The sequence below is a fragment of the Gekko japonicus genome, unplaced genomic scaffold, assembly GCF_001447785.1.
Source record: "Gekko japonicus isolate JY-2015 unplaced genomic scaffold, Gekko_japonicus_V1.1 scaffold3333, whole genome shotgun sequence".
NCBI classification, from domain to species: Eukaryota; Metazoa; Chordata; class Lepidosauria; order Squamata; family Gekkonidae; genus Gekko; species Gekko japonicus.
Genome location: NW_015168144.1, coordinates 14,785 through 26,389, shown reverse-complemented (window position 1 = coordinate 26,389; position 11,605 = coordinate 14,785). Strand labels below are relative to the sequence as shown.

Below are 11,605 nucleotides of genomic sequence, written 5' to 3'. Positions count from 1 at the left end.
CAAAGCGTTTGAGCTTCAGCCTGTTATCTGCAGGGTGTCAAGCACCGGCTCCCCAGGGCTGTCATCTGTCCTGCAAGTCACTGGTGCGAGGGGGGGTGGCAAGCAGGCCGATATTGTCTCTGTCAGGCCTTCCCCTCAGCTCCCACTTCTGTGGGAAATGCAGGAAGTGAGAATTGGGGGGTGCATGGAATCAGAGGGACCCCCCCAGCTAAGACCCCGACATCCAGGTCACCTGGGGGGCCACTCACTCAGCCTGGACCCCCTCACAGGGTTGTTGGTGGAGGAAAAAGTCCAGTGTGCCTCCTTGAGATCCTTAAGAGGAAGGATGGGGAGAGAGATGGAGTAGATCAAGGCCGGCATGACTCATGGCGACTCTTCAGGCAGCTGGAAATGTAGATGGAGCAGATCTATTCTCTCTTGCTCCGGATTGCAAGACTAGATCTAATGGGTGGAAATTACAAGGGAGTCGATGCTGGCTAAATATCAGGAGAAACTTCCTAACTGTAAGAGTGGTTGAGCAGTGGAACAGACTGCCTAGGGAGGCTCTGCTGGACATTTTTCAAGCAGAGGCTGTACAACCATCTTTCGGGTATGTTGCAGGGCTATCTTTCGGCTGTGCTGCAGTGTGTGCAGGGGGGTTGGACTAAATGACCTGCAAGGTCCCTTCCAACTCTTAACATTCCATGTTCCTGTGAAACACAGCAAGATGGATTGTAACCATGCTTGGCTGCTGAGGTGGGGTACGGGGGGAGGGTTCCTGAAAAAGATACCCCCCACCCGAGTGATACCAACCCCTTGGGAAAAATCTAGTCTCGCATGATTAAATACATGTATTGGGGCTTCTGTGGATTCCCCAGTAAATCAGTTGCGGGGTTCGCCTGTGTCATTTAGAGCTTGTACCTCCGGTACACCTGGCATTAGGTTTTATAGTGCACATGATACGCCCCAGGCCCCACAAGTGACTTATGTCAGATCGGGACCACATAAAAAATTATTTCAACACCTCTACGGGAAAGATTCAGGCAGACAGTCATGTTCGTCTGAAGTAGCAGAACAAAGTTAAGAGTCCAGTGGCGTCTTTTAAGACCCACAATAAGTCTTATTCAAGGCGCACGCACACAAAACCTCATACCTTGAATATAACTTTGTTGGTCTTAAAGGTGCCACTGGACTCTGTTCTGCCTCGAAGGGATGTTTGCCCCCATCTGATCCAAGTGCTGGCTTCGGTATTTGCCAGAGTCTCTGTTCATATTTTGCTTTCCTCTTCCATATGGAGTGCCTCGAGAATCCAGTAGACTCCTGCACAATTGAATCTGCAGTGCTGGTTCAGCATTTCACACAGGATGCTTGCAAGAGAAATGCCTCACGATCATGGCTCAGGAGGACCACTGTTCCCTCTAAGCTGAGTTAGTGTGAGCTAGCTCACAAACTTCTAGCCTCCAGCTCACACTTCTGTCTTTGCTCAGGAAGGAGGGCTCCAGAGCAAACTAAAGCGATGCGGTAGCCAAATCGCTCGCTCACACCTTTATTGCCAGTAACCCACAAAGCAGAAGTTTTGCTCACAAGACTCCACGGCTTAGAGGGAGCCTTGCTCAGGACACTTTTCCACCAAAAGCTCTTATTTATTTATTTAGATTTATACCCCGCCCTCCCCGCAAGCGGGCTCAACATTCTGTCTGATGATGAAGAGCAGCGGGTTTTTATACCCTGCTTTCCCCAAAGGATTCTCAGAGCTGCTTACAATCACCTTTCCCTTCCTCTTCAGAACTCAAAAACTCATTTGGGTTGGTCTTAACAAAAGGTATTACGGGACCAGATGCGTTTGAAATGCCTGGGTGGATAGCTGGCATTAATTTTACTACCCCCCCCACACACACACACACACAAGGACTTGACAGTTTCAGGAATCACACTGGGTCATTTATAGTTTTTTATTTCCCATACAAAAACACATTAGGTGGTTGCCACGGCAGCCGCCTGGGTCCTCTGCACAGCGACTCTGGCGGCGTGGGTCTTGGCCAGATGGTCGGTGAACTCCTGCGGAAGCGGCAGAAAAGAATGGTGAGCGTTCTCCACTACTGGCGGCCTGTCCTCACGCGCGCACACAGCCTGAAAACTCTAGCTAACCCCTGTACAGCTGTGCACTATTTACAGAGAAAGGCGCAAAGCAGATTCACAGACCAAATCAGCACGAAAAGGAGCTTTAAAATCACAGGGGGAGATGATAACCTTTGCTCCTAATAAGCCCTCCGCCCTTCCCTTCCGAGCCCAAGGGGACGTATGTGCTACTTTCCTCCCCTGTCTTATAACCGGTGAGCAGCTCGCCCAAATTGCCAACCTCCAGGTGGGGGCTGGAGATCTCCTGGGATTAAAACTGATCTCTGAGCAATGAGAGTTCAGTCCCCCTGGAAAGAATGGCTGCTTTTGGAAGGTGGACTCTGTGGCATTTTATACCCCAGTGAAGCCCCTCCCCTCCCCAAACCCCACCCTCCTCGGGCTCCACCCCCAAAATCTCCAGGCATTTCCCATATCTAGTGAGCTTCACGGCCAAGGGGGGAAAGTGAACTTAGGCCCCGGTCACACAGGCCAGATATCGCCGGGGGGTGGGGTGGCTAATTGCCCCGGCCCAGTTTGATGTGCAATTACGTGATCAGACGCGCTGGCGGCACACCACGGGTCCTTCCCTCGGCGCCGGCGGGTAAGCGAGGACCGGAGGGGAATGCAGCGTTCCGGCACGATCACAGCACGGCAGTGTTCCCTCTAAGCTGAGTTAGTGTGAGCGAGCTCACAGTTTTTTAGCCTCCAGCTCACACATTTTTGTCTCAGCTCAGGAAGGAGGGCTCCAGAGCAAACTAATTTATGCAGCAACCAAATCGCTCACTCACAACTTTTATGCCAGTAGCTCACAAAGTAGAATTTTTGCTCACAAGCCTCCCCAGCTTAGAGGGAACATTGCAAACGTTTACTAGTACCTTGGAGGTACTAGTTTTTTAAGGTGCGTTGTCGGCGGTAAGCCACCGGCGCGCTCCACTTCCCAGATGTTAGGGTGTGATCGCGCCCGGATAATCCACCCACCACCCGTGCCTCTCCCGCGGCAACTTTGCCGTGTGACCGGGGCCGTAGCTCTTCTTCCTAGCTCAACAGCACACCCTAAGCCCTTGAGAGAGGGGATAGCCCCAAATGATAAGGCTCCCTCCCTGCACCAGGTCTCTGCCCCCCCCCCCAACCGATATTTCTTTCGCTTCTTTACCTGGTAGGGAGACTTGGTGAACACGGTCTCCTTCCAAAGGTCAGGGGTCAGGTAACTGTAGGTCTTGGAGATGGCATCAAAGGTGGCCTTTGCTAGGGAAAGGCGAACAGAAGAACCATCACAACCACACACACGTGCCTGCCTCCTGCCCTAAAGCGCACGTCCGGCTACAGACGCGTGTTGCTAAATGTCGGCTCTCAAAAGGAACAGGGAGACCACTTGCCGGGCCTCACTGCCGTGCATTCGGCAAGCCGGTTTTGCTTTCTCTCTCGAATACGACGGTTGCCCCACCGAGGCCAGGAGCAACCGGGCAGAGCGGAGAGAGTTTTCAACGGAACGTATCTGTGTGAGACAGGATGCAGCTGCAACCAGGGCAGATTTTTCGTTAACTGCCTAACGAACCCTTTTGACACCTTACTTTTTGCCAGCCTGTGTCGCATAACCCACAGACTGCTTTGCTCAGTGCAGTTTCAGAGAAAAAAAAACGGGATGGAAAGGAAAGGGAAAGTCAAATGGCTGGAGGCAGGGGCCCCGAACTTAAAAAAAAACCCTAAGGGTGGTAAAGCACTGTTGACTTTGGAGCCAGGACAAACTGAAGCCCCATCAGTGCGCAAGAACTTCCAATTCTTCACTGCAAGCGTCAGTGTTTCAGCGTCTAGCACATTCTTAGCTCAAAGACTTAAATCCCCCGCCCTCAGTACAGCATCTAAGTCCCCGAGATCATGTGACGGTTCACAAGCCAGCGCTGAGGAATCCAGACGGCCCTTTTATGATTCAAGACGCACACATTTCGAGTGGACACACTGGTGCAGAGCCCACCACACACCATGGCTCCTAATACTGAAGGGATCCTGGTTTTCTTTAAGACTAGGGAAAATATCCATGACCATGGGAACCACATTTGGGGATCTTTTCCCCTCTAAGCTTCCTTAAGTCTATCTCGACTGTCCTATGGGCAGGCTCTCTCAGGGTGTGACAGGCAAAGAGAAGCAAGAAAGGAACTACTTTCTTTCACATGAAGACAGCACAAATGCTCTTTAAGCATTTGAACGGCTGTCGCTTAGAGGAGGGCAGGGAGCTGTTCCTGTTGGCAGCAGAGGACAGGACTCGCAAGAATGGGTTTCAATTAAGGGCGGGAAGGTACCGGCTGGATATTGGGGGGAAACTTTTTGACAGTGAGAGTTGTGCAAGAGTGGAATCAGCTGCCCGGGGAGGTGGTGAGCTCCCCCTCGCTGGCAGTCTTCAAGCAGTGGCTGGACAAACACTCGTCAGGTATGCTCTAGGCCAGTGATGGCGAACCTTTTAGAGACCCGAGTGCCCAAACTGCGACCCAAAACCCACTTATTTATCGCAAAGTGCCAACACGGCAATTTAACCTGAATACTGAGGTTTTACTTTAGAAAAAACAACTCATACATTAACTTAAGATGATCCAAACAAAGTAAGGAAAGCAATCCCAAATGCTTTCATTTACTTAAAATTATCTGGCGGAGAATTCGACACTTTTAACGATGGTCTGGGCCTGGCTGGGGCGATGGCACGCGTGCCCACAGAGAGGGCTCTGAGTGCCACCTCTGGCACCCGGGCCATAGGTTCGCCACTACTGCTCTACACTGATCCTGCACTGAGCAGGGGGGGTTGGACTACTTGGCCTGTACGGCCCTTTCCAACTCCGGGATTCTAGGATTCTATAAGCAGCGGCTGGACAAACCCTGGCTTGCCAGGGGTGCTCGAGGCTGATCCTGCATTGAGCAGGGGGTTGGACTAGATGACCTCTATGGACCCCGTCAAACTCTGGGATTCTGGGATTCTATCTGAGATGTTGTTGCCGTTATTCCTGGCACTGCAGACCCTTCCTCAAATCCTACAGAGTCCCGCTCTGGCTCCAAGCGCGGTAACTTACCAAAGTTGCCCAGGGTAGCTGTGCAGCCCCTGGCGGAGGTATAGCAGTCATCAATCCCGGCCATCATCAGCAGTTTCTTGGGAACCGGGGCAGACACGATCCCAGTCCCACGTGGCGCAGGGATGAGGCGCACCAGGACTGACCCGCAGCGGCCCGTCACCTAAACAGAAACCCGCTCTCAGAGGCTGGGCGACTCACGACAGACCCTCGTCTCCACGCCTGCTTTAGAGACCCGCCCGCTGGTGCCTCAGAACCGTGGCGTTTACCTTGCACGGCACGGTGTGGGGCTTGCCGATCTTGTTGCCCCAATAGCCACGCCTCACCGGCACGATGGACAGCTTCGCCAAGATGATGGCCCCGCGGATTGCGGTGGCGACTTCCTTGGAGCATTTGACCCCGAGGCCAACGTGGCCGTTGTAGTCACCGATGGCAACAAAAGCCTAAAAGGAAGGAAGGAAGAGGAATTAGGCGGTGGCTCAAGTGGTTAAGACGCTGAACTGCAGGCTGTGGAAGGTCGTTAGTTCAGAAGTTCGAGACCCGAGTGTGCCGCACGACGGAGTGAGCTCCCGTCTCTAGTTGCAGCTCCTGCCCACCTAGCAGTTCGAAAGCAAGAAATTGCAAGTAGATAAATAGGGACCATTTGGGTGGGAAGGGAACAGCGTTCCGTGCGCCTCGGTGTTTAGTCATGCCGGCCACATGACCACGGAAACTCTTTGGACAGCGCTGGCTCTTCGCCTTTGAAACGGAGATGAGCACCGCAACCCTAGAGTCGGATTCAACTGGCTTTCGAGCAAGGGAACCTTTACCTTTTTAACATGCAAAGGAACCTTTAGCAAACTTGAGTGAGCTTTACTAGCCACATAGGCAGCATCCAAGCCCAAACCTATACTGCTCCCCAATGTTCCCTCTAAGCTGTGGAGTCTTGTGAGCAAAAATTCTACTTCGTGAGCTGCTGGCATTAAAGTTGTGAGCGAGCGATTTGGCTGCTGCATAAATCAGTTTACTCTGGAGCCATCCCTTCCTGAGCTAAGACAAAAATGTGTGAGCCGGAGGCTAAAAATCTGTGAGCTGGCTCACACCAACTCAGCTTAGAGGGAACTATGCTGCTCCCATAACGTGGGCAGAAGTGGAACAGCCTCGATTGAGACACCTCGCTCCCAGAACAAAAAGCCATACATTCCCGTAAGAGCAGGGACTGAAAGGTCCTGTGACCTAATGGTTAGAGCACAGTAAGTGTGCTAGATAGGTCAAGAGGCCTGTAAGAGTGCGACAGGGCTGGGAATGGATTGTGGCTCACTGGCAGAGCATCGGCTTCGTTTCCAGACGGTCCCAGGATCAATCCCCAGCATGCCAGTTCAAGGTGGTTCAAGGTGGGTGGCTGTGTTAGCCTGCCTATAGCAGTAGAGAAGAGCAAGAGTCCAGTGGCACCTTAAAGACTCACAACATTTGTGGAAGGGGATGAACTTTTGAAGAGAAGACTCTCGAGAGTCCCTTGGACTGCAAGGAGAACAAATCAGTCAATCCTAAAAGAAATCAATCCTGACTGTTCCCTGGAAGGCCAGATAATGAAACTGAAGCTCAAATACTTTGGCCACCAAATGAGAAGGGAGCCCTCACTGGAGAAGACCCTGATGCTGGGAAAGATTAAAGGTCAAAGAAGACGGGGACGGCAAAAGATGAGATGGTTAGACAGTGTCATAGATGCAACGAACATGAAGTTGAGCCAACTTCAGAGGACAGCGGAAGACCGGAAGGCCTGGCGTGATCTGGTCCATGGGGTCGCAAAGAGTCCGACTCGACTGTGCGACTGAACAACAAAATGAACTTTTGTGAGTCACTGCTCACCTCTTCAAATACCCAAGTTTCTTCATAAGGCTAATGGGTTTCAATTCTGCATGGCTCAATGTGGTACCTTCCTGGGAGACAGATCACGATGGGTAGCCGTGTTAGTCTGTCAGCAGCAGTAGAAAAGAGCAGGAGTCCAGGAGTCCCTAAGACACTAACAAAATTTCTGGCAAGCTTTCATCGAGCCATTGCTCACTGCTCAGTGACCGGCGAAAGCGCCTCCCCTGCCCACAAATTCTGTCAGTCTTTAAGGAGTTGCTGGACTCTTGCTCATCTCTACTGCTACGGACAGGCTAACGCGGTCGCCCATCTTGAATCAACTTTAACTGGAACGCTGGGGATTGATCCTGGGACCTTCTGGAAATGAAGTTTTGGGGAAGAGACTTTGGGGAAGCCCTGCCAGACAGACGAGTCAACACAGACTAGACGAGACCACCTCTGTATGAAATAGCTTCGCATTCAGGGGCTCCCATAAGTAAAATTATAAGCTGCTGCCATCTTACGTCACTAACTGCCCCGGGGGTCGCCGGCAGTTAAGGAGCAACCCCCGGCTGAAGCTTTCTCGAAGTTGCAATCTCCCCACTTGGAAGTCCAGTGGAAATGCACACACTTAACACAGCAGTGATGGCGAACCTTTTAGAGACCGAGTGCCCAAACTGCGACCCAAAACCCACTTATTTATCGCAAAGTGCCAACACGGCAATTTAACCTGAATAATGAGGTTTTACTTTAGAAAAACAACTCATACATTAACTTAAGATGATCCAAACAAAGTAAGGAAAGCAATCCCAAATGCTTTCATTTACTTAAAATTATCTGGCGGAGAATTCGACACTTTTAACGATGGTCTGGGCCTGGCTGGGGCGATGGCACGCGTGCCCACAGAGAGGGCTCTGAGTGCCACCTCTGGCACCCGTGCCATAGGTTCGCCACCACTGCACTAACAGCAAGCCATTTTGGACTGCGCCTCTTCCAATACAAGAGCACACCTCACAGGCCTGCAGAGGCATGGAGATGGAGGTTGCCCAGCGACAGGCCGGGGCAGAGCCAGAATGAAGGGATGCGGAAAAGAGTACCTTGAACCTGGTGCGCTGCCCGGCCCGGGTCTGCTTCTGGACAGGCATGATCTTCAGGACTTCGTCCTTCAGCGAAGTGCCCAAGAAAAAGTCAATGATTTCAGACTCCTGCAAGACCAAGGCGAGACGGTCAGCCACCGCAGCTCCCCCGCTCAAACCCCATTTGGGTTTTTAGAGCCGACTGGTACTGTCACAATAATGGGAGGCGGCGCAAAGCCCCACTGAGGGCCTGCAGCTGTACCTTGATCGGGAGGGAGAAGAGGTAGATCTCTTCCAGCGACTTGATTTTCATATCCTTGACCAGGCGGCCGAGCTTGGTGACTGGAATCCACTGCGGAAAGGAAACCAACCGGTTAAAGCTGTTCTAAAATTGGACGATACCCCGGCCCTTACCCACTGGCAAAAAGCACTGCTGGCCAATCTATACTGTCAGAAGGAAGAAGAGGAGACCGGGTTTATACCCCGCCCCTTCACTATACCAAAGGAGTCTCAGAGCAGCTTACAAACTCCTTTCCCTTCCCCTCCCCACAACAGACACCCTGGGAGGTAGGCGTGGCCGAGAGAGCTCTTTCAAGGACTGCCCTTGAGAGTACAGCTCTTGTCAGAACTATGGCTTGCCCAAGGTCATCCAGCAGGTGCAAGTGGAGGAGTGGGGAATCAAACCCGGTTCTCCGAGATTAGAATCCGTGCACTTAACGACTACACCAAACACACATAGTGGTGCATGTTGGAGTGCCGTTTCTACATTGTTCAACCAGATAAAACAATAGCTGTCGCCTATGCGCGTCCTCCCTTTTTTAAACCACAGGAGAGTGTTTGAAGACAGCATCCTTCTACCCAAGATAGCCTCAAAGGCCATTATTGGGTAAGGTTTTTACAGCCTTTACTACACTAGCCTATATCTAGGATTACACATCTCCTGCTATAGTATCATATACTGCAGAATCCCAGACTGGCATGACATCACTACCGGATTCACACCAGAAACGATGTCACACTGTTAATGCAACAGGGTCCACCATTTTACTGCCCCCCCCCACTTTCAAGCCAGGTGCCACCAACTGGCAACCCTTCCTGTATATCTCTATCCTCCTAAAAACCAGAGGACATTTAAAAAAAAGATATTAATCAATGACAGACTACAGTTCTCCCTTTCTCACAAGACAAGAACTCGTGGGCACTCCATGAAATTGCTGAGCGGTCGGGTTAGAACGGATAAAAGGAAGTCCTTCTTCACCCAAAGAGTGATTAACACATGGAATTCACTGCCACAGGAATTGGTGGCAGCTACAAGCATGGACGGCTTCAAAAGGGAATTAGATAGGCATATGGAGCAGAGGTTTATCAGTGGCTCTTAGCCACAAGGTATAGATAGGGGCTCTGGGGCAAGTGATGCTCTGTCTTCTTGGTGCTTGGGGGGCCAACAGTCGGAGGGCTTCTATGTTCTGGCCCCACTGGTGGACCTCCTGATGTCACCTGGTATTTCTGGCCACTGTGTGACACAGAGTGTTGGACTGGATGGGCCATCGGCCTGATCCAACATTGATGTCTCTTATGTTCTTACAGTGAACAATACCAGGGATCAGTCTGGATTCAAGACCTGCTGTTAGCTAATCCTAGTCTTGGTTTTCTCAGTTGTCAAGTGGGAATAGCTTAATATGTAAAGCTGTTCAGTAGGCGGCCCCTAGAATAAATCTAGCAAGGCAAGACTTTTAGCAAGACTCACGGATCCCAGGGAACCGGGACTCAGACCCAAAGGAAACAGAGACCGAGAGCACCCAACTTACTTCTTTGTCTTCGGCTTTTCCACGGGCTCCACGGCCCCGCCCACGTCCTCTTCCACGGCCCCGCCCACGTCCTCGTGGGCCACTGCCAAAGCCTCCTCGGAAGCCACCCCTGGCAGCTGCTGCTGCTCCTCCTCCTCCTCCACCACCACCACCAGCGGCTCCTCCTGCCCCTCCCGCTGCACCGGCGTCGTCCGCCATTTGCTGTGGGGGGGAGGGAGAAGTAAACTGTGAGTGATGCTTTAGCACCATTACAGCTGTCAAAAGTGGTACCCAACACACCACACTCAATTCCAAGAACAGCTGGAGTTTTTTGTGGGTTTTTTTTGAGATTTTGAAGTCATTTCAGTACGCAAAGTCATATTTAAGGAATGACGATTGAGATGCTGGGAGATGCCAGTCCCAGCTTGAGTGAAAAAAATGATCTGAATTTTTAGGTATAAGAAGAGATTGGATTTATAACCCGCCCTTCACTTGGAGTCTCAGAGCAGTTTACAAGCTCATTTCCCTTCCCCTCCCCACAACAGGTACCCTGTGAGGTGGGTGGGGCTGAGAGAGCTCTGACACAAAGGGCTCTTATTCAAGGACAGCTGTGCCAGAGCTTGTGACTGACCCAAGGTCACATCAGCAGGTGCAAGTGGAGGAGTGGGGAATCAAACCCAGTTCTCCCAGATTAGAGTCCGCGCACTTAACCACTACACCAAACTGGCACAGAATGTTTAAGGGAACTTGAGTTCTCTTCTACTCTTCACTACCAACCAGACTGATTGACTTATAAAGTTTGTATCCCAACTTTCTGCCCTTAAAAAGGGCACGCAAATGGGAGACAACCCTGAATGTAAGGCAATTCCCCCCCCCTTAATGTTGTGCACAAAAGAGATTATTATTGGGCCTAACTGAAACCTGCATGCAAACACAAAGCATCCCCACTTCTTTTGAGAGCATGGGGGGGGGTGGGGGGAGACCGTCTTCGTGTGACTTTTTGGGTAAATGCTTTGCCAATTCTCTTAAAAACACTCCAGGAGACATACACATTATTCTGTTTTCTAGTTAATCACCATAGTCATTTGGGGGGGGGGGGATTTGAATTCAGGGATCCTCATTTCTATGGGGCTCCTTCCTCCCCAAACCTTATGGTTCATAACCCCCCCCAAACTGTAGAAAGCAAAGGGAGAAATAAACTCATCTCCAAGCCTCTAGAGTCTTTCAATCATCCCCCCCCCCCGCAGAGGAACCCCTATTCCTCTTAAGGTTTGCTAGTTTCCCTGCAACAGTTAGGTTTCCCAACCTCCAGGTTCCAACTGGAGATATCCCAGGACTACAGGCAATCAAGATTACTTTCCCCTGGGAAAAAAGACCATTTAGGAAGGTGGGCTCTACGGCATTAGACCACACTGACATCCCTCCCCCCCAGCTGCAACCTTTACAGACTACCCCTCCAAAATATCCAGGAATCTCCCGACCCAGAGCTGGCAACCCTTTCAATAAACCTAGCGGCACAACTGAAAGAGACAAAAGACCCAGGCGACACCATTCCAAGCTGCGGGGGGGGGATGCTGCTTGCTGCACTCCAGTGATAGACAGAAGCGCGTTACTGAGTCGATGAGAAAACTAAGCAAGCCCTTCTCTCCTGGCAGGCTACCTTTCTAATTGCAGGGAATCCAAGCGGCTGCATTGGCGAGGGGAGCCCCCTCACATGCCAACTTCCCCCCCTACATTCAAAAAATGGAACAGCCCGGATAGGCCT

At 51.3% G+C, this 11,605-nt stretch overlaps 1 protein-coding gene across 1 annotated transcript; it reads right to left on the bottom strand.

The window, feature by feature from the left end:
• Nucleotides 1-1,912: 1,912 nt before the first annotated feature.
• On the bottom strand, nt 1,913-10,060 carry RPS2 (ribosomal protein S2). Its single transcript, XM_015414944.1, has 7 exons — nt 9,862-10,060; nt 8,316-8,405; nt 8,075-8,182; nt 5,420-5,593; nt 5,154-5,313; nt 3,251-3,342; nt 1,913-2,037 (listed from the first exon to the last, which is right to left on the bottom strand). Exons 1-7 carry the CDS (start codon nt 10,057-10,059, stop codon nt 1,954-1,956), a joined length of 906 nt encoding a protein of 301 aa, XP_015270430.1. The 5' UTR covers nt 10,060; the 3' UTR covers nt 1,913-1,953.
• Nucleotides 10,061-11,605: the final 1,545 nt, after the last annotated feature.